Source organism: Ambystoma mexicanum, chromosome 3q (genome assembly GCF_040938575.1).
Source record: "Ambystoma mexicanum isolate Mex_15411 chromosome 3q, UKY_AmexF1_1, whole genome shotgun sequence".
Taxonomy (NCBI): Eukaryota; Metazoa; Chordata; class Amphibia; order Caudata; family Ambystomatidae; genus Ambystoma; species Ambystoma mexicanum.
Genome location: NC_090926.1, coordinates 176,584,497 through 176,608,483, shown reverse-complemented (window position 1 = coordinate 176,608,483; position 23,987 = coordinate 176,584,497). Strand labels below are relative to the sequence as shown.

Below are 23,987 nucleotides of genomic sequence, written 5' to 3'. Positions count from 1 at the left end.
AACCGATCCTACACACAAAGGTCGCACCCTCGACTGGATAGCCGACCACAACTTCTCCATCGACATCAGCTCCAACACCCCATGCCCATGGACAGACCACCACCTAATACATTTCTACATCCCACAGGAATCAAGCCCCAACCCACTAAACCCTGCCCGCCAGCCCTGGCCAGGTCCTCCAGACAACTTATGAAAGAAAGACTCATCCCCATCCTAGAAGCTGCATCAGCCCTTAGACCACCCTTCTCTAACCCAGTAGAATTAGCAGACCTCTACAAAAAAAACATTACTTCAGCCATAGACTCCATCGCTCCCCTCCTGCCTAACAAAGCCAAAAATAAATAACATGCCACCTCATGGTTCTCCCAAGAGCTACTCAACTTCAGAGCCAAAAAAAGAGAAGCGCTCTCTCTGAGGAAATCCACCCCTCTCTCTCCTCACTGGAAGCCTACAAAACCCTTGCCTCCCAGTACAAAAAAGAAATTACCACTGCCAAATCATCCTCCTATAACTCCAGAATAGACAACGCCAAATCAGAATCTAAGGAACTATTCGCCATCTACACAGAGTTGGCATCCCCGCCTACCAATACCCAAGAAACAGTCAAAGACCAAGCCTGGTGCAACTCCATCCAAACTGCCATGTTAAACAAACTCTGCAAGAAAAAATAAAAACCCACCGCAAAGCCATCCCCACATCCAACTCTCCCCCCAAAGCCATGATTCAAAATAACAATCACACTAAAAACTACCAACCATTCTCATGATGTGACTGAATCAGAAGTCAGAGCTCATGAAAAACATTAAACCCTCCTCTTGCAAGGGTTACACTGCCCAGCATCCATGATCAAAGAATGCGCGGAACCCTTACACCCATTCCTAACAGCCGTCATCAATGCTTCCTTATCCCGTGGGGTCGTGTCACCCTCCCTAAAAGGAATCATGGGTATGCCCGCTTCTGAAAAAACCCTTGCTTGACCCGGATCAACCCAACTACAGACCCATAACTACCGTACCTTTCCTGCTAAAAATATTAGACAAAGCAGCTTACTTACAGATCCAATAACACCTGGAAACCAATAACATCCTAGAAAAAAGACAATCTGGTTTACGGCCTCGCCCTGGAACCGAGACAGCCCTACTAGACTTAAAGATACAGCTCCAACAAACCATGGACCAGGGCAAGCCTGCCCTACTCCTATTCCTCGACCTATCCGCTGTGTTCAACCTCGTAGACCATAAGATACTATGCAAACACCTCAAAAACGCAGCAGAATTCTCCCAACAAGTCACCACCTGGATCATATCCTTCCTTGAAGGCAGGCTCATGAGAGTCTTCTCCGATCAGGACAGCACATCTCCAACTCCCATCCACTGCGGAGTCCCCCAGGGATCATCACCTACTCTGTAACATTTTCACCCTCCACCTCTTCAATGACCTCGATGATCACAACATAGCCTACACCAACTATGTTGATGACACTCAGGTCCTCCTCCCCCTCACTGGCTCATACGAACAGGATGCAGCCACCCTCAACACATCTATGTCATTATCCAGGCCTGGAGGGCAGTAAACTGCCTTTGTCTCAATGGACAGAAATACTCATAGTAGGCCCCAAACAAGTCCTCAGCAAACTTGACAGCAAATACGCCTCCTTCAATACAGACAACACAAACATCACCACCACAGCTGCGGCTAAAACCCTAGGAGTCTACCTAGATGCCTCGCTCTCCATGTCCCGCCAAGTCAATGCTATTGCATCCTCTGCGGCACTAGCTGCCATGGTCATAAATGCTGTTACGCCTTACCTCTCCCCCAAAAACCGCCTTGCCATCGCAAGAGCTACAGTAGAGCTAAGCTGGACTACTGTAACGTCCTATTTCTAGGCACCTCCACCAAAAACCTAAAAAAACTTCAAACCACTCAAAACAACGCAATGAGGGCCGCCCTCAGCATCCCTAAAAGAGAACATATATCCCAAGCAAGACGAAACGCTCACTGGCTCCCTGTTAGAGAGTGTATGCTCTTCAAATCACTCTCCATCACCCAGGCCTGCCTTGCGCTAACAGCCCCACCATACCTCTCAGAAACCATCCACAGAGACAGCTCCACCAGACCCAAACGCACCCAACACTGCAACCGACTCTACGTCCCTACCTTCAAAAGACAAAAAGCTGGTGGGTCCAGCTTCACTGTGCTTGCACCCAAGAGCTGGAACGCTCTGTCACCAGCCCTCAGAAAAGAACCCTGCAGCACCACCTTCTGTAAGGCCCACAAAACACAACTCTTCCAATAATACTGTAATGATGATCTTTCCACTTCTCCTGAACTACCCTATACCACTATGGCACTTAGAAAATGTCATAATGCTCTATACCTCATGCTATCCTGTACTCTGTATACTAATCCATCTCGTGAATACGATGTTTACTAAACCACCATGTAAATCTATCCCTGTATAGATACGACTGTACCCTGTATAGACACGACTGTACTAGATTCAGAAATGTAATGTTAATGTGTAAACAACTGTATCCGCAAGCAAATCTCCTTGTAACAGTGCCACGATGCCCCTGGGCCGCTGGCGCTTTATAAATCCAAATAAATAAAAATAAATAAATAGTGCCAGCAGTTCTCCGGCCGGTGTCTGCATCGTTGCATTGCTGGGTGCTGGTCCCCGCTCCTCCTCCTGCCTGCCAGGATGTATATATACGACTGTACCCTGTATAGACACGACTGTACTAGATTCAGAAATGTAATGTTAATGTATAAACAACTGTATCCGCAAGCAAATCTCCTTGTAACAGTGCCACGATGCCCCTGGGCCGCTGGCGCTTTATAAATCCAAATAAATAAAAATAAATAAATAGTGCCAGCAGTTCTCCGGCCGGTGTCTGCATCGTTGCATTGCTGGGTGCTGGTCCCCGCTCCTCCTCCTGCCTGCCAGGCATGGGGAGACGCTAGCTGTTCTCCAAGGCGGAGAAAGCGGAGGGCAACCTGCACGTGGTGGATCCTGCGGGTTCTATGGCGGTCGAGATGTGCGAGGGATCCTACCAGGCAAGTTGGAGTGGGAGTTGGGCCAAAGTACGGTGGCAGGAAGAACACTGTGCTGAGTAGTGCCGCTCAGCAGGGGGCCACCGTTTCATCCCTAGTAGCGGAGGCGTGAGGGGACTCCAAACCGCTCCGCTCCAGCTCGCTGTTCTGACAGGCGTTTGCTGAGCTGTCAATGGGGAGACGGAGCCACTAGACATCTCTTGTCACGAGCGGTCCCCTGCTGGTCAGGCCAGTCCAGCGTTGCTGCGCCAGGGTTCTGGTGCCAACTGCCGGCAATTAAGGCTGATCAGCGAGGGGCAGCGGCTGCGCTCGCAGAGAAAACGTCAGGCAGCCCCACCGCGAGGAGACCAGAGGTAGATGGAGCCTCTAAGGAGCATCGAGGAAAACACAGCTCAGTTCTCATTGCTGCCCCCGGCCAGCCAGGCTCGGCTGCGGATACTGCTTTGCACGGCGGGCTCCTCCTCCAATGCAGCGATGCAGATCCAACGATTAGCCACCATGGGCGCCATTTTCTGTGCAGGTGTTGCGCCGAGTCGCTGGCTTCCACTGCAGTTACCGCCGAAGCTACGGTGGTGCTTCACCGGATTTTGCATGCAAACCATGCCCCAGTCCTTAGGCATTTCATGGCTGTAGTGTTGTGCGGAATAGGACGGAGGAGCCGGCAATATGTTGCTCGGAAGTCGGAGCACCCCAGGAGCTTCTATGGAGCTATGCTTCACGCAGCAGCTCCAAGCCACGCCCCAAACCTTGCCTTTTTAAGCCCAGACCCATGAAGCCTTCCATAAAGGAACAGTAAGACAGGAATTACAGCTCACGATTGGTGTGGCAGATGTCAACGGTACACGGGGCCCTCCTGCACCGATAGGCAGGGCGGGGGAAAGAGCTTGCCGCTGTGGTACCATCCTTGAATCCAGGGGAAGTAAAGCAAATGAGTTCAGCACAGCCAGTGAGTTGAAAGAAAATGAGACTGGACTGTTAAAACTCAAGGCAACAAAGAAAAGAAGATAATGGACAAAGGTCTTTTGTGAACAAACAAGGTATCAACTTTAGAATGGTCTGGCACCACGTAGGCGCTCATTCGAAAGACTGACAAAGGCATTGCTTATGGATAAGGAGAATATGGTGAATTGAGAGAACTATAACAACCAAGAGGCCCTAGAGGAGGCTGGTGTGAAAAGTGGTCATACAAGGGTCAAGCCAAAACCCCTTCTACAGTCTCATTGTGAAATGAACTATGTTACTGAGGGGAACACTGCATAGATTATGATAAAGTGAAACCTATCCTTGTCATAGAAACACAGAGAGACAAAGCGAGACAGGCTCGTGCTTCAGAAGTCTCTGTGTAAAGTGACAAGTGTTTTGTAAAGCAGGTGAAGGAGGTCTGAGGCCAGCATGAGGGGGACCAAAGTAAAGTGGAGAAAGTAACCTGAACAATTGTTTAAAAAGACATTGAGATTCCTGAATATTGCAAGACGATGATGATTTGAAAAGCTAAGGGAACTACATTGTGATGACAAACGTGAACCCGACTAAGGGATGTCCACAAGGAGTTATTGGTCTGAGCCCGAATGAGGAAGGCTAACGTGAGAAGGGGAACAGAGCCCGGCTGACAGGGATCCTCAGGTGAAGAGTAATCGCCCGACGTGAAGATTAGTAGAAGGAACTTTGGCTTGTTGTTTGCGATACATCAGGTCCTCTAAAGCAAGAGACTTTGCATAAAAGAGACTTGGGCACAGAAGGCCCTGATATTGGAAGGAGGGACTGTAAATCTGTACATTTCCTCTTGTACAGGTTTACAGTTCACTTTCTTTATCTCACCCATTTTTACAGTTTAATAAACACTCTTGAACTGTGATCACTTGTGTCTGTCTTGCTTTGATACCATGCCTTCCTTACAGTTTCTACAAGTATTTCACTGGTTACCCCTAACCCAGTACTTGAAGCCCACAGCCAATTTAAATATGTGTCATGCTCCACACTCCAGGCAACTACCCTAAAGAGAGAAGATGCCGGGGCCACTAACTTTTTATCTGTCAATGATCAAAGCATAGATGTCATTGCTGAACTTGTTATCACACGGTCACACCAATAGCATACTGCCCTATTCTAATGCTGCTAGCCATGCCCATCTTGCTCCTAACCCTGTGATGTTGCATGTTAACCTTGCTGCTAATGCTTCATGTTATCTAGTTGCCACTTCTCGTACCTCACAAATGGTAGGCAACCCTGCATCCTTGATGAGCAATCTTGTTAAGCATGTTCCACGCCTAGAACTGCTATTAGACAGCATGGGGGGGATATCTAGCTCCACTAACAATGCAGCCTGCACTGCTCCACCAGCAGACAGCCCAGTGCACAAGGCACACCACACACACCACACCGCATAATATCCGCTAGTAAACAACCTGTTCCTCCCACTAGGTGATCTTTAGCTCCTGACACCATTTGCTCCAGTAACCTCTAACACCTTTAGAGTAAAGACATTAGGATTGAAGTGCGCATTAGTCAACACGTGCTCCTTAACTGCCCAGGCGCTAGAGATTCGCTACCTCCTCACGTCCCATAACCTAGATGCTCTGGCAATCTCAGAAATGTGGCTTCACAGAGCATCCACCCCAGCCCTTTCATTAGCTATTCCATCTTTATACACCTTTATATACCATTTACTGGAAAGACTGACCACGCTAGAGGAGATGGGGTTGCTCTACTAGCAAAATACTCCTTCTCCATAAGGCCATTTCATACCTCCTTAGAAAAGAATGGGGACATCCTCTCACTCAAACTGACCATCTCACCCATCAGCACCGTCTCAATCCACATTATTTACCTACCAAGGGGCCCAATCTTAGCCTTTGAAGAAAACCTCCTCCACATCACAGGAGACAACATCAAGTCTTCATCTCAAGTCATCATCCTGGTGTCCCTTATGGCCCTAAACGTTGGGCATCACATTAATGATCCTACCCACGCTGTTGGACTGGACTGTACACCTAAATTGCCTGATTACCATTGATTTCAATGCCCTCAGACCACCACACCATTGCCTTCACCAATCAACACCCAAGAGAACACAGACTACCACCCTCATACTGCCTCCCTCTTTAACCCGCAGCTCACGCAAGCTCACTAAAGACTGTATCCTGCCCTTGTTGGTTATGCCAAAACTAGAGCCTCGTCACTTAAGCGACCCCAACCTTTTGGCAGATCTCTAAATATCAACCTTAACATTCACAGTAGACACGACTACCCCCGTAGCCCAATGAAGAGCTAAACATGTCAGACACCTGAACTCTTGGTTCACCCCTGACCTACAAGAACTTTGAGATAGAAAACGACAAGCAGAATCTAGTTGGAAAAAAAAACTTCAGTCTCCTCAAAAATGGAGTTCTCCAAAGCATCTAAGATTTACAAACGAGCCATCATCTCTACTGAATCCACCACCTTTAACTCCAGAATAGCCAACGCAAAAATCAGACACAACAGAAATCTTCACTAATCTTAGAGAGCTCAAATCCCCCACCGCCCGCCTCCATTCATTACCAAGGACGAAGCTTGGTGCACCAATATCCAAACCGCCATGCTCAACACAATTGTCACAATACACAAATAAATCCAGGCCAAACGAGCTACTTCACAAGCGCATTCATGCGCCACTGCTGCCACCACCATTCCAACCTTTCCACAGTTTTGCTTCAAAGCAGTCTCACAGCCTGAAGTCCTATGTATCCTATGTGTATGTAAGAGACTAAAACCGTCTAAGTGCAAAGGCGATGTATGCCCAGCATCCATCATCAAGGACTGCTCCGAAGCCCTGGCAAACCTCATCACCACCTTCATCAATGCCTCCTTTGCCACAGGTTAGTGCCCACAGTCTCAAGGAAGACTAGGTTCTCCCACCATTAAATAAACCCTCCCAGACCCAGCAGTTCCCAATTACTACCGGCCAATCACGACTGTCCCATTCCTACTTAAAAATCATAGGCAGAGCAGTGTACCTACAAATCCTGCACTACGTAGAAACAAACCAGTCCGGTTTCTGCCCAGGCAATGGTACAGAATCAGTGCTTCTGTACTTACAAAGCTAGATGGATGAGTTCAGAAACAAGGGGAAGCCTGGCCTTCTCCTCCTCCTTGATCTATCATCAGTGTTCGACTTGGTCGACCACAAAATCCTTTGCCACCACCTTACAACCTCAGCTAACTTTGCCACTGAAGCCACACCTTAGATTGCCTCCTATCTAGAGGGGAGAGTCATGAGAGTGTTGCAGACTACCCCAGTGCCTCACCAGCACCAATCCCTTGCGTGGTACCATAAGGTTCATGCATATCCTCCACACTCTACAACATCTTCAGCAGACCCCTCTTTGACATTCCTGACACCCTCGGCATAGGCTACACCAACTATGCCGACGACACACAAATTATCCTCCCCTTCTCTGGTAGCTAGGCAGAAGACTTGAATACCCTTGATGCCGCCTACACAACCATCCAGGCCCGGATGGCAGCCAACCATCTCTGGCTCAATGGGGACAAGACAGATATCCTGCTGAAAGGGCCCCCTGCTGTGCTAAATAAGCTCAATCCCCAATACACAGCATTCAAAATTGATGGCATCATGATCCCCATCTCCAGGTCAGTGAAGACACTAGGCATCCAGCTTGACACTACTCTCTCACTGACCCACCAAGTGAATGCAATCGCCTCATGCGCTGCCTACACAACCAAATTGATAAATGCTTCCAGACCCTTTCTATCCCAAGACAATAAATGAAATAAAGCTATGTGGCTGACAGCAGCTGCTTTTAGATCTCAAAGATTCTGCCCCACCCTCCCAATCGTGAGTGCCTGCCATTGCTCACTTGGTGGGTGGCAAGTCCCTCATGCTTGATTTAGAAAAAAAAACTGATCAGATATTTAGGTCAGGTTAGCTTATGGAGTTGCTCTCCACCCAATTTTGGTAACTATCCCATGCCTGTCTCAGTGGTCAGGAAGTTGGGATTCAAGTTCTATGAACATCTCTTACAGCTCCCTGAGTACTTCCAGGTCCCCTCCTGTTGGCACTATTTCCACCTCCTACACTAAATAGATGGATCCCGTCCTTACTCTGTCAGTTTCTCAGATTCATTGGATGTATCTGGCCTTACTCATTCGTGTGTGAACTATTCTAACACTCTTTACTTGGACCTTACTGCAATCCAACTCAGATGCTTTCAGATCCCACAGACTCTGCAGCTTGCCTCGTTATTTAGCCTTTGTTGTTCGACCTGTATCTCTTTCTTCCTCACTAAATTCCACTGGCTTCCCATTAAGCAGAGGATGCAGTTTAAGAAGCTTTTGGGGTTCTGACTGCCAGTTTATGGAACTACTTCCTGCTGGAAATCGGATTGATTCTGTCCGATTCCATCTTACATTACAAACCTGGCATCTCAGCAGGACATTTAACCAATAATCAGTGTCTACCTTTACCTCAGGGCTAAGCGCAAAGAAACCACTTAATGGTAATCAAGCATTCTATAAAAAGCAATAAATAGAAGGTGAAGAAGTCTAGTGGCGAATTTGCTCACTTCCTATCCTAGAGGCCTGGGTTCGGTTTCCACGTTTCCACTTTTCTAACAAGTTGTGTAATTCTGGGTAAATAATTCTGCATCCCTGTACTTAGAATTAAAAACATGTGCAATTCAAATATTGGAAGCTAATTCTACAGTGTGCCAACTAGTACAATCTTAATTAAATGCCTGAACCACTCATCGCACTAGGGTTTCTGTAATCTGGTCTCAGCCAGGCCCATGACACCATAATGTTAAATGTGCAGTATCTCTTGTTTGAGATGCTCCTGCTGCAGTACATTTTCCCCTGAAAGTGATCAGTGTCTTCTTGGAGGCAGTTCTGTCATTTTTCAAACACTGAAATGAAATGCAGTAATTAAGGGAAACATACCTTAATAAATCCTGCATGGCCGGCCAGTTATTTGATAGCATATCCTACAATGTGAGGTCTGACAGGTAACCATGTATATGGAAGCCACATGTGCTGCAGTTTCACCTCTGAGAATTGGGCCTTCTCCAGGTCTTTCCATGGCTCTCTGCACAGGTTGCAACCAGCAAAGAGGCATTTCCAGAAGGGTTCATAGATTTTTTGGCAAATGTAGGTCCAAGTTGAATGATCCGCACATACGTGATCCATAAAGAAGAAAGCCCCATGCTGTGGAAAAAAATACATTTTTACTATTATTTTTTTTTTAATTATTGTTTTGGCTGAATTCTTAACCTTTCAACAAATTGAATATACACAGTTATACAATTTAACAACTTGATTAAATACATTCACACCTTCGGAGTCGCAAGCAAAATTCGAGGATTCAAATTCTTTGAGTTTAAGTTCATATTTCGAATGCTTCTAAAAATGTAAACATTGCTAAAACAAGTTGGTGTTTTCCCCGTTAAAAATCAACAAAATCAATATACACAATTATGCAACAACACAAATTCAAACACCTTAATTAAATACATTCACACCTTCAATATTGGATGGCCACCCACAACATCTGCCTAAATAACAAGAAAACTGAGCTTCTCATCATTGGCTCACCGCACCAGGTCAAACACCTCAATCCCACCTTCTCTTCCTTCTACATTGAACACCCATTCCAGTCACCAAGCAAATAAACACACTACGAGTCTACCTAGAATCCGATCTCTCCATGAATAGACAAATCAACGCCCTATCATCATCTACCGCCTACGCATCGAGACTCATTGCACTGAGCAGGCAATTCCTCCTGCCAACCAGTGGCATCACTCTCGCTAGAGCTCTCGTACTGTCCAAATTAGATTAGTGTAATGTACTACTCATATGTTTCCCGCCCTACTGTAACATGTTTCTAACAAGGTACTAACACTGTGATACCCTTGGGTTTGGGTGTTGTGACAAATGCGAAAATAAATAAATAAATAAAATAAACAAACTTGACAGCAAAATTCACACTTTAAAATACATTCAATTTACATTCATATTTCTATCGCTTCCAAAAATGTGATCATTGCTAAAATAAGTGAGGTGTTTCCCCACTAAAAATCATTGCCCAATGCTTTACCTCACAGATATTTCCTCCTAATTTCCTCTCTCATCTTTTCCCGCCTCTTCTACTGCTCCTCTCTAATCTTTGGACTTCCCGCATCTCAGCTTACCCCTCTAAAATCCATATACCACTCTGCTGTCCGTACCCTTTGTCTCCTTACCTCCCATGACTCCATCTCTTCCTCGCTCTCTCACCTTGGCTGGCTACCTTTCCACTCACAACTAAAGTTCTACTTTCTCTGCCTTGTCTTCAAATCCCTCCATGGTCTTGCTCCTCCTTATCTCTCCTCCCTCCTCTCCTTCTACTCCCCCTCCCACTCCCTTCGCTCCGCTGACCATTTCCTTCTCACTGTTCCTCCTTCCCCTTGCGCTTCCTCCCGTTTCCGCTCATTCCAACTCCTTGCACCCCTGCATTGGAACTCGCTCCCTCTTACAATCCGCTCTACCACAACCTTCACCTCATTTCGCACTTCCCTTAAATCCCTCCTCCTCCATTCTCCTCCTTGAAAACTTCTCCTCTGCCCTCTTCACTTCCCCCTACTCCCCTCTTCTTACCCTCATCTGATTCCTCTCTCCCCTCTCCTACTCCTCTTTTCCCCTTCCATTCTCCCTCGCCCTGTCCATCTCCTACCCCCCCACCTCTTCCCTCTCCCCTTTCCACCCCCCACCTAAGTTAATTGCTCTTTGCACTGTTTTGTTGAATGATTCATGATGTAAATTTTGCTCTCATTGTTAAATGTTGTTGTTATTTTGTATTTTGTTCCACTGTACAGCGCCTTGGTATAAAGCGCTATATAAATAAATAATAAATAAATCAATATTTAAAATTCTCGAGATGTTTTTTCAGATCAAATTGGCAAACGCACAGACAAATTTGGACAAATTGTAATCAGGTGTCTTAGTATTTCTTTCTCTTTTTTACAGCAGTGGCATAACTTTGATTCAATTTGTTGGCCTCTAGTCCCACTTATCTCCCTTGGTAACCACAAGTTCAGACGTTTTAAAAGCCCCCTTCAAATTCTTGGACATGGGAAACACCTTAAATAATTTGGTACCGAGTTTGGAGGTCTACATTTATAGACATAGTTCTGAAAGATCTTATATCTCTGACATTCGTCAATTGTCATGCACCAGTCCATTCTCCAAAGTTTCTGCTTGGCGCTATCTGGTCTCCTAATTAGCATTTCCAGTGATATGCTTGCAGCGTTCAACCAGGAGAGGCATTGCACCTTCCAATCAGACATCAACCCACCACGACAAACTTTTATTAAGAGTCTCAACAAGGGCAAAATTGAGTCAGATTGTGCCAATACAATTCTCCTAAAGAGACTCGGGTATTTCCATTTCACTGCTACCGACAAGGAAAGCAGACCCAACTCATGGCGTATGATCTGGACTGGGATTCCTCCCGGCAGGCCTAAAACCTTCTCAGTTTGTTCCAATCCAAATTCAACAAAAACAACTTCCCTTCCACTCGATATGTCATGGTTGGGACCACCTTCCGTTTATAAATGTCAACAGTGGGACATAGTAGTACCGTCCAAACCTTGTGTAATATAAGTCCCTGGGTAGCCGCCATGGTCATTTTCAATTTTAGGCCACTCATGCAGGGGGTTTCTGCCCAGGTGTCATTTACCAGGATGCATAAGTATCGATGCTCACCGACGCTCACCAAGGGGGATTTATCAACCTTCATAGTCATTTTTATTTTATTTGCAGCTTTTGGAGTAAAAGACATAACATTTGATTTTTTCGTTTTGATGTTAAACCCATTTTCTTGGCAATATATTAGTAACATATGTAACTGCCTTTGCAAGCCCAAAGGTGTCTGGTCCACTATGACCAGGTCATCCGCATACAAGAGCCATTGGACCCGTTGCCACCTGAACTTCAGAGGGAATGTCCTTGCCTTTCTCAAGTGAACCCCAATATTCGCTATGTAGAGGTTGAACAAAGCAGAGGCAAACATACATCCCTGCTGTTGCACTTTGCAACTGGACGCTCAAGTGGCCGTTGGGCCCCTTTAACTCACATGGTGGCAAAACTCGGTTTCCTCCTTCTCCTGTAGCCCTTCCCCGCAGTGTGCGGCGTTATGTGGCTCCTTTCTTTTCTCGATGGAAGCTACGAGGGAGCCGGTAACGTGTACACTCTGAACTAAAATACATATGCTGCCTGGTTTACGTGATCGCGCAGCCACTCTGACCGGTCACATCATTATGGCACTCCACCTACATAAGCAGCCGTAACCCGCTGCTTCTATTTGAAGTTAATCCCGTGAAGTCACATCTTCATTACTCTTATCCCATTACCTGACATCTGGATATTCTGCTACGGTTTCTGCTTACCTGATTGGAGCTGCCCTCGTATTTCTTGTGTACCAGACCATTTGCCTGTCATACGGACTCCTCCTCACTAACGTTCTGTCCTCGTTCCTGCCCGCCTGTTCATCGGACCTCAGGCTATTCCAATGGAACTGCTCTATCTCGCGATTTTGCTCCTGGCGCCCCAGCTCATTAATCAGACCCTGAGTTGCCATCCATATTGCGCATCAACTCACAACGTACATGCAATTCCCTGCTTGCAGCTGCTGCCTGCAAAACCGGCACGTGGTGTAGCCGCGCCCAGCTCTCCAACTAAACACTGCCCACACCTCTGGCTGTTCAGAGTCAACTTGCATGCAGACAAGGAAGTCGATACATATCAGTTGTTGTACATTCTAGTTTCAAATTCTTCAATTCTTGATTCCAATCCTGGGGACTGCTGCAATATCCAAATACTGACTTCGGCATCTTTACCATTAACTTCTATGTACTGGTATCTATATTCTTACACCTAAACCCGTGCACTAAAGAGGCTCAGCTGTGAGTGCACCAACCCGTACATAGAGTGCTACCTGCCGTTGTTACCCTGGAAGAATAGCCAGTACATATAGTGGTAAGAAACAACCTCTGCTTAAGTAGTGTGCCTCCTGCCTAGCCATTGGTTATTATAGCATTGCTTTGTGTTATAGGTAGACCCTTGACCTGCGTTCCTAGTAGCAACCCAGGGAGAACCCATCAGGTATATCCTATAAAGGTTGTAGACTGTGTTCCACATTCCTTCACCTGTTACTCATGGTCTTTTCTTTCCTTACACCTGGTTTCGTGGCGGTGCGTTCTCCCCGCTCTTTTGAGTGATCGCCACCTTATACTGTTACCATTACGGTAGAGGACCATATCATTAAAAAAGAGTTCTTTCCTTCATAGAGAGGAGGCTCGTGTGGAGGATCCAACCCAAGCTCTTCAGTCAAATCCCGAACACTACAGACGTGGTCTCCAGCTCCAGACTTTCACTGTACGGTGAGTGACACCTGCTTTAGTCCTCTAGCAGTCGGAATCGACTCGAACAATTTCCTTTGAAAATTTAGTCTGACCTGCATGGAGGTTTCATAATATAAATCCTCAATTATCATTAGTAAATGGGTTGGACATCCCCATTTTTCCATTTTTGTCCACAGTTTAGGGCGGTCGACTGAGTCAATCACTTGTTTGAAATATACGAATACCAAGAAAACTGCCTGACCTGTAAGTTTTACTTGTTCCTTAAATGATGCCAGCATAGCCAAATTAATCCAAGACCCCAGGTCTGCGACAAACCCAGACTGATGGATATCAAATGCATCCATTTCCTTTACCCATGACACCAATTGTCTCAGGATCAGGGTGGCAGAGATCTTGCCTCTAACATCGTGGAGCGCTATAGGTCAATAATTTTGAGGGTCACCCTGGGCCCCCTTATTAGAGAACGGGATTATAACTGTCTTTCTCCACGAGTTGGGTACCCAACCTTCCTTCAAAATAAGCTTGAACATTGTAACCAAAACATTGGCCGAGGCCTCTGGGTGGGCTTTAAACATCATGTTACGCTCACCTGGTCTCTGCGGGGGTGTTGGGGCACGGTTGGAGCCCTCCCTCGGCCAGGCTCCCCTGTATCTGCCGTCTTCCCCAGCTGCTGCGGAGTATGTTCTGGATGCTGGTATTGCCCCTGGGAGAAGATGAGGCAATGAGGATGGCGTGGCAGTGTTACGAATTCCCTCGCCCGTTTCGTGCCAAAATGTAGTGCGCAAGCTCACCTGTTATTTTGTAATGCTGAGCTCTCCGTCCTGCTTCCTTCAGCAGGGGCGCGTAGAGAGGGCCTAGTTTCTTCACTGGCCCACGAAAGTGACGATCCAGACCAGCTGCGACCAATCCATTAGTAAGGTAAGTCTTTGGTTATGGTTATTGTTCGTTTATGATAATGTCTTTGGCAATGAGTCTTTTAACTTGATGGTAAGTAATAATAATTCTTGCAATGTCTCTGCTCTTCCCTATAGGTGTGAAGATGGTAGATTGAAAGCGTGGAGCGGATCTGGGGATTCCCTTGAGGACGATGGGCACTCAAAGTCAACAGGTAAGCTGGCCGTAATAAAGGAATTCAAGACTCAGGTATGGTGCGGCCAAGAGTTTGTTATTTATAAAATTTCTAACCTGTTGTGTGTCTTTCCCCTTGTAGGAGCGGTCAGACGGCGCGGAGAAGAGTCTGGATGCTTGAAGGCAGTTCTGTGGAACCGTATGAAGATACCGCGATGACGAGGAGAAGAAGCGAAGCGGCTGCATCGCTGGAAGTCCGGATCGGGTGAGGAAAGGCTCTGACTCCGATGGTGATGGAATGCATGTAGGATGCGCACACAGCGATGGAGCGGCTGGAATCAGGTAAGATGCGCCTTCAGCGATGGAGGGGCTGGAATGAGGTAATTGCGCCTTCAGCGATGGAGCGGCTGGAATCAGGTAGGTGTGCCTTCAGCGATGTAACGGCTGGAATCAGGTAGGTGAGCCTTCAGCGATGGAGCTGCAGGATTCGGGTAAGATGGTCTTCAGAGATGGAGTAACAGGAATCAAGGTGAGGAACAGCAGTAAGCGTCACGCTGCAAAGCAGAATAACGCGAAGCAAGGGCATGTGGTTGGGCTGGCCTTATACAGGCTGGCTCTGGCCCCTCCCTTTGGCCCCGCCTTGTGGCTCCACCTTGCCCCTCCGAGGAATCTGTCACATGCCTCCCAGTGCTGTTCTATGGCCACGCCCAGCCCTGATGCACATGCCTTAGGCAGAGGGTGTGCAAAGCACATCTTTCTATGAGCCTGGTGCCAGAGGCGCCAGGACTGGGTCCATTTGGACCATGGGGGTGATGAATGCCTGGGCCCTTGCCCAATGGCATGACACATGTTCGAAAGAACATACGGTCCGGGGACTTTTGAGTTACTAGAGAGAGCTATAATCATTTTGTTGTTGTCCCTATCAAAAGCTAGGGTCCATGGGACATTCCTATCCTGGGGTTGTTCTTTTACCCCACTGTCCTGTGGAAGGTGCAAAGAGGGCCCGAAAATGGGCAACCCATACATCCTCAGATACCACATTAGCCTGGAGTTCCAACTGTGTAAGATTGTTGTTACAATTTAACAACAACCATATTGCTGTACTTTTTGTTGATGGTAAGACTCTCAAAATTTGCTCTGCATGTTTTTGCAACGTAAGATGTTTAGGACCTCAAAGTCAATATTTAAAATGTTTGTTTAACATATTTAATTTTGTTTCACCCTTCTTCAGTGTCCTGTAGTCTAATACTCCTAATTTCCTGTCTTGTTTCCCTTTTTTTAGTACCACCTGCAGGTCAAAGTATGTGAAGATTTTCTCCAAATTACACCTGTTCCTTTGTTTGCAAACTGGTCCAATATAATCGGATAGCCCTGAATATGGTTCAGTTCACAATGAGTATAGTATTCAGAATCTCCAATGGTTTACAGGACCAGATAAAATATTTTTCCCTGCCCCCACCGTCCAATTGCCCTTATACAAGTCTCTTGCATACGAACTCACCGGGAAAACCCAGGTATTTTTTGTCGGGTCACCACCAAGTCATCTATCCAGACCCAAAAATTCCAGGACACGAACATATAATCGAGTGCTACAGCATATTGATCTCTAGACCAGGTAGTACATGGGGGAATATACCCTTCTGTGTGCCATTAACCTTAAGAAGATCTCTAGATTTCATTAGAGCCATCTAGGCATTTGTTCTTGATTGCTTTGGCCCAGGTGAATTAATCAAACAGGAAATGTTAAAATCCCCATTATAACCACCCCCTGTAATGAGGGGTCCTGCACACACAAGTCCAGTAAAAGGAGAACTCCCTCCATGAATGCTTCAACAGTTATCCCTACAGGGTTCCATTATAGATTAATGATACCCAGTGAACCCCCTGGACATTCTGGGACCAGCGACCAAACCAGTATCGATAACTGCAAGAAACCATTAGGGGACAACCAAGATGTCAGACCCAGACCCAAGGAGTTTCTACATGCTGCTAAAAGACCAGATGCCAGTCTTCTGTGTAAGACTTTAATAACTACTATATTAGTGAGAGAATAGCCGTCCATTGCTATCTGCTCCCAGAGCCATGTCTCCTGTAAACGAAAAACATCTAGGTTACTCAGTGGGTTATCATTATTTTGGAAAAAGTATGAGTGACGCCTTGTATTCTAGGATCCCATCTGGATTCTTAGTTTAGGTACCCCCTTTTGTAGCCAATTTCCACCCCATTGCCAACTAAAACCTCTGCTAACCAGGACCAATCAGTAGCCCCTTGCTCCCCCCCCTCCCCCCAGTGTCCTCCTGGATGTGATCAAGTTCAATACAACAGGAGGCACCAAGGACACCCTGTGTACAAGTTACCCTCAATGGTAAACAATGTGGCTGCTGCATCTGCTTTGGTAACAAGGGTGATAAAAAATACCTCACTTGTTTTTCCCAATCACTAACCTCAGAAATTACACATCCCATGGGGCGAAACAGGGAACTATGAGAAACCGAAGGGTGTCTCACCTACTAGTCCCCGGGGATTTCTCTCTCAGGTGGCCAGTGCGGGAGGATCACCTGGGTGATGGGTCTTCGAGGAGTGGAGGCGAGGCAACCGATAGTTAGGCACGGTATTCCCCCCATTTCCTATAACCACGACCCATCCTATTTTATAGGATTCTCCAATGTTTCAACTTTTCAACCTCCCCGCCCCTTTTCTACACAAAGAAGGAAGAGGGCGGCTGAGAGTAACGAGGCTAAACCTTACATATCTCATTCGACATGTCCCGCTAATCGTGTCAGGCAAAGTCAGGTACTTGACTTTAATCACATACATCCGAAGGTGGAACATGAGAAGGAGCAGAACTTCCGGGGAGAAGGCAAACCTACTGGAGCAGAGCAACCGATCGAGGGACTAGAGCAAAGGGTAAAGAAAACCTGAAGTTCCCGCAGGAGGTTGTTGCCTCTGGGCAGCTGTGGAGGAAACTTGGAGAAAGAAATTGCACACAAGAAGACTGCATTGTGTTTCAAAGGCGCCAGCAACCCTCCCGGGTGAATGACAGGTTTGGGGAGGCGAGGCAAAGCCTGTGGTATTAAACCTTGACTTGTGAATTAAAACCATTTTTATTTTTTTTATTGAAATTAGTTTATTACAAACTTTTTTCATTTCTCTTTTTTAAAACAACAAAACACAACAAATACAATAGTTTCTGTTAATTTCATTCTACTTAGTTATCAAATTTGAGAGTTCCAGCCAAAACTGGAGGACTGCAAAAATCACTCTTCTCTTCAACCAATAATATGGCATTCCATCGTTCCTCTGGCGTAAGCACAGTGACAGCATGGGAAACACGTTCTGTGTATTTACCTCTTATTTGAGTTAAGGCTTCGCATTCCATTATTAAATGTTGGAGCATTTCTACCTTTTGTTTATCATAGCAGAAGCTACAGCTGTTTGGTAAAGCTTCCAACTGTTTCCTTTGGCCTAGCCATTCACGGGTAGGCAATAGGTTTAGCCTAAATCGAAAAAAAAAAGATCACAAAGCTATGCCGATGGAAAAAGATGATTATGGTGGCAGTTGATTTAATTTACGAGCTCCAAATGGACAATTTGTAGACATCCGATAGGCAGCTTTCTGATACTGGGCCTGTATCGAGTCTTTGTTTTGTATTTTCTTTTTTATTGCCATCGGATTTTGTATTAGAGTGTCCACTGCAGTTTCCAATACATCAATCCAGTCTACACATCTAGTCTTCCATTTATTTAGCATTGAGTTGGTTGCCTACCTGAGTTTGATCTTAATATTTCGATAGCCGAAATGTCATCATTAGCTAGGGTTTTTCGATAAAGGTCTTAAGATTTCCATAAAATTAAAGAATGAATGGACTGTAGACCTAATTCAAATCGGATTCTAGGTATCAGAAATGATTTAGGCAACAGCAACACTTTTCGCCAAAAAAGGCCTTTCAGCTTATCCCAGATGTCATAGGTAGATTTAAAATAGTCTCTGCTCTGTAGCAATACTCGCAATGACTTTCTGTCTGTAGAATGTTTGCACAGGACGCATGGAGAATTTCCTGAATTTTTTTATCTAATATTAGTGCTTGACGAGCTGGTGACAAAGTCTTTGCTCGCAAAATATTCACCCAGTCTTGTTCCCACATGCTGGAATTAATGCAAATTCCCAAGTATTTATAAGACTTAACTTGGGTAAGTCGGCTGGAGTGTAGAAATACTGAGAGTGATTTCTGTTTGGGTCCATGACTTGCTAAAAATATCATCACCTGCAATTTTCTGGTGTTAATCGTCATTTTGATATATGATGCAAAACTGTCTAACCGTCTCTGAACACTGATTCATGTTTCTTCCAACAGAACAATGTAATCTGCATAAATCAGCCACGGTACAGGGGTCCCATTCAACAACGGTGGAAAAGTCTGCGCTTCTTTTTGAGGATCTGCAATGTCTGAAATATAAAGGGTAAATAATGTGGCAGCGAGAGAACAACCCTGTTTCAATCCTCTGTCTTAGTTCTCCCTGTTGACACTCCAACTACTGAGAACTGAACTCTCACTGAGGTGTCAGAATAGAGGGCTTTAATCGCTGCCAATGCATCTCCCGGACATTCCCATAACTTCAGTTTACTCCATAGAATCTCTCGGTCCACATAATCAAAGGCCTGTTTTAGATCTATGAAAATCACATAGAGCTTGGTCTTTGTATTATTGGCCTCTATTTTTAGTATATTAAGAATGAGCAGGTTGACATTCATGCCTACCCCCTTGACAAATCTTGTTTGTCGGGGGTCCCCTCTCTACGAAGGTTTCATCCAAGTGGTTAAAATCTTTTGCAGCATTGCGGTAAAAAGCTTCTCCCAGAGGATCTAGTAAAGCGATGGGTCTGTAATTTTCAGGGGATGATCTCAATCCTTGTTTATAGATATGAATCATTTTCCAAGTTTTCGGCACTTGGTTACATTTACAAATCACTTGAAAAATGGCATGACAGAATTCAGCCCACGCTTCAGGGTTCGCTTTGAGGTGGTAATTAGACAAGCCGTCAGGCCCAGCTGCACGAGATCCATTCAGATGTTTGATTTGATTAACGATGGATTCTTTATCCCATATCAGATTCCATCTTCGAGTTGTGGAACCTACTGCAAGTGGTTCAATTGATTTCTGATAGGAGTAGAAAGGTGGTTGACTTAAGTTGGTATTAGGTGGTTCTTGAAATATGGCAATAAAGTGCGACACCCATGTTGCCTCAGGTACTTCTGATATTAACAGCGTCGCCTGATTTGGTTTTCTATTTAGAAGAGACCACAATTTTCAGCTGTGCGGTTCGTTAACGCTCGTAACGTATGTTCTGCGTCAAATTGGGCACGCACTGCTTTAGACATCACAATCCAGTTTTTATATTTTTGCTTGATATTTTTCCTCTTATTAACTCGTTGTTCTAGCAGTAAACTCACTGTTTCTTTTAGCTCTTTAAGCTTTTGCTTTCTTTTTGCTACAAGCTCTTAATTATATAAACATGATTAAAGTTTGCCTTCATCGCTGGAGGTAGCTTCATAATGTGTTTGAAAGGTGTCAAAGTCCAATCATATTCCAATTTAGTGGATCCACTACCTACAGTTTTCAGAAAAGATGTTGTGATGACTTGAGCATCCTGTGCATTAATCCGTAGTCTAGTAAGGCCATTATCAATATCCATTGGTGGTAGCAGTCTTCTTTCTCGACCCTTATTCCAGGAAAGTGATAAGATCCTATGATCACTTTTCCTTGTATTCATAATTTGGACTGAGTTCAAATCTGAAATTAGAGAGACTGAGGTAAATATATAATCCAGAAACGCTTCCGGTGATCCTTTATGCCAAGTCGGCACAGGCGGCACATCACCTTTTAGTTGACCATTGATTAGCACAATTGAGTTCTTTTAACATACCCTCGCCTTCAAGGGGAGGTATCTTTGTGCTGTTGGAACATCAGACTTTTGGAACAGATGTACATTCAGATCTCCACACAAAATAAATTTAAGTGGATGAGAATGGGTTACTGCTGTGTTCCAGTAGATGTTATAGATGGCTATGTATTCAACTATTGCATCGTGATACTGCTGTGTATTAATTACAGTAATCTGAATGAAAGGATTTAAAACCATGAACACAAGAAAGGAATGCACACAGCCTGTCAGTTGGCGAGTGACATGAAAGGCTGGTGTGTGCTAAGGAGAGATTGAAGTTGCAACAGTATATCTCATAATTGAAGGCTGCACACGTGTGGATGAGACGCGAAGGATGGCAGACCTGTGGTGAACTTTAAATTACTGATAACTGTGAAGCCAGTGATACAGAGTAGCGGAGTGGTCCGGAGAAAGGGAGTAGCCCACTCAAAAGTCTCTGAGAAAGGTGAAATGTTTTTGTTATAAAGCGACCAAGTGAATGAACTCTAAAATGCTTAATGGTCAAGATTAACCCCGCCAAAAGGGGAAGTGAAAAGGTGAATGTTGAACTTTTGTGCTTATGATACTGAACTACCCAGACCAAGAGACACTGGGGCAAAACAAGATTGTGAGCTGAAGGGAAAGTCGAAGTTGTCCTGCACAGGTCTATAGTAAAAAGTAAAAACCTTGCTCATTCGAAAGTCTTCGACATCAGGAAAAGGTCTGAGCCGGACTGAGGGAGACCAGAAGTGTGATAGGTTAGGGGAAGGGAGCCCCTGAAGAATGTGAATTAAGCTTGGGGGAGGGAACCACATGCAAGTGCTGTGATTGTGAGGTCTGAGCATGACTGATGGAGATCTACGTTGAATCAGGTCCTTTTTGGTTGAAAGATCCGAGCCTGACCGAGGGAGACCTGCGTGAAAACTGTGAAAGAACTTTTGAAAGCTGGAATTAGTGATTTTAAGTGGAAAGCTAGGCAAGCCACTATCCACGTTTTGAACTGCCTTTGTTTTGAGAACCTGAGCCAGAGTGTGTCATCCTGTCTACCGGGGCCACCTTACTCTGTGCTGTCCAACGTGGGGAGGAGAGTTGACTCAGCCACTTTGATTCTTTATGTTATAACACTGATTTTCCTTTGCGTCCTCATTCCCCTTTACACACTTTTTTGTATTTGAGATCGTGCAGGCAGTAGGTTTGGTTAGTATAGGCCATTTTGATTTGACAGAGACTGATAGGACTATGTGTTCTTTATTATTTAAATGGTAGAGACCACTCCCATCATAGCTGCAGGGCAAATCAGGAGTTTTTCCAAACCCTGATAACTGAATAAAGGTTTTGTACTTGTACCTCTTGTGTCAGTGTCATACTTGCGATACCATGACTCTCTTAGAGAACACACCGCCATAATTATATCCTTTATCAACATCAATGGGATATGCAAAAATACCCTGTATAAATCTGACTGATGCACAAACTGCCCGAGTGAATAGCTCTTAGACCAAGGGTTCATATGAAATATTTTCTAAACATTTGCTCTATTCAATTCCCTAGGGTCGGGCGAACGACCAAATATTCTAAAAAAAAGGAGACAGTTCCCCTTAGCCTTAGGGGCTTCAGCACTATAATCCCCGGATGCCACCTCAGGTTGATACTCAAATTCCTCCTGTCGACCCCGGGGGAGGATATCCTGTGACCACTGAGTCACACCCCCTTGGGGGCATCGCCAATTAGACAGCTGATTGGCGTTTCGGTCATCTTGTTGTTCCCAGTTCAACTGTAACATATATTCATTGGCAGCATTGCACCTAAACTGCGAGTTAACTGCCATTACCCTCCACTGTTCAAGGGTTAGAAAGACTGTGGGCTGTCCCTTTACAACAGGAACTCCCTCTTCGGCCACTACTGATTCTGCCAGCTGCTCTTCCACCAGATGAACTGTGAAGGGTTGTGGTGGGATCCTGAGGATGGTGAGCCAACTAGGCTGGTGGGTAGTTTATTGGGACCTTTCTCTGATCACCACTCCAGTGTGTTAGGTCTAGCATTTCTCCAACCAAAAGAACACTCAAGGTTTCAGACATCTGGGTCAAATCAGCTTCCTCCATTATAACCAAGTCTCGATTCGGGGGCCTCGTCAGGCCCCTTTCACGCTTTTTCTTTCCACCTTACAGGGTTCAACGAATGAACCCTCTCAATAGCTGTAAAAAAAACTTTTCGCACTTGTCACTTGCGAGGTCCCCAACAACCTTTGATTTTTCATTTTTTTAAGTTGTTTACCAGGGTTAGTAGACGCTCTTTTCTTAGCAAATATATGAAATACTGGCTGAGAGGGGGTCACAGCCGTTGATTTGGTGCCCCCTTTTAAAGAGCTTAGGCCTCCCTCAGCTACCAAAGGCCTAGGAGATCCTAGGTAGGTCGCTGAGGGAGCTATTATCAACAATTCCTTGTCCTTGGGGGGGGGGGGGGGCAAAGTGATCCCCCCGTCTTCTAACATTGCAAGATGTGCTATTTCCCCTCTTTCTTGGGGTGAGAGTAATTTTGTTGAAGGAGAATCTCTACCCAAAGAGGTGGAAAGTTTAACATGACGTTTACCTTTTCTCAAGGAGTTTTTCCTCCAGCCCCGAGACCTTTGCCAGTATTGTAAAAAGTACCGCCGACCGAGCTACAGTATTTTTATTCAGAGAATCATAAAGTTTTGACAAAGTCATATATGTCATGTTCATAGCTGCCAAGGTCAATTCAACCGAGGAGGCCACTGGCTTAGGCATCCCAAATGATCTCCTTAGAGTCAGCGGGAGGAATGGAACTGAAGAGGCTGAAGAGTTTAACGAGAAATCTAGAGTGTCTGGATACAGAATCGGGGAGGCTGATAATTGAGTCTCACTCTGTCGAGAGGGGTTCAACCCATCCCTGTCACCCCCTAGATCTATCGACGTGGATCTTGCCAGGCCAGTGGGGGGATACTGATCACCAGATGTACTCGACAAGGCTGTGTCCGGGATATATGCCAAGGAGGTTGTCCCCTCGAGTTGATCAATATTAGATTCTTGTGTGATCACTGCCATAGATTTACTTACTTGCAGTTTGTTTGGGAGTGTAATGTTAGATTATTCTTTTCACTATGGACCTGCAAAATTTCGATCATGGGAGGAATGCGAATTTGTGGCATGGATTTACAGTTGATGTTTGCCATTTGGAGGGGGGCAATTTCAGCAGCTACGTCCAAATGGGCAGGCTTCAAAAGTGGCATGCTCCTCATTGGGACCCCATAACAACCCTCAAGTCTGTTATGGGAGGTAATGGAACATTACAGGATAAGTCCACTCATACTCTATGGGCCGACATGGCTGATTTAAGCGTGTAGGCATGGGACATGGGGAATTTAAATTATCAAGGAAAAAAGGAATAAGGCTTGCCCTAAGCAAAATAGGGCTCTCGAGACTTTTCTTCCCCAGCTCCCGGTCCACCAACTGCCAATCAGCCAACCCATCGACTCCCAATGCAGTCTCATGGGAGAGGCCTTAAGTACTATAAAAATTAAGGTGGTGT

At 45.4% G+C, this 23,987-nt stretch overlaps 1 protein-coding gene across 1 annotated transcript in view; it reads right to left on the bottom strand.

Annotated features, from left to right (window-relative positions):
- The window catches only part of LOC138582288 (thiol S-methyltransferase TMT1A-like), a 102,833-nt gene that overhangs the window by 40,605 nt on the left and 38,241 nt on the right, over nt 1–23,987 (bottom strand). Inside the window, exon 2 of the mRNA XM_069653426.1 lies at nt 8,992–9,255. Within this exon, the coding sequence (XP_069509527.1) occupies nt 9,019–9,255 (237 nt within the window). The 3' untranslated portion in view covers nt 8,992–9,018. The remainder of the gene's footprint in view (nt 1–8,991; nt 9,256–23,987) is intronic.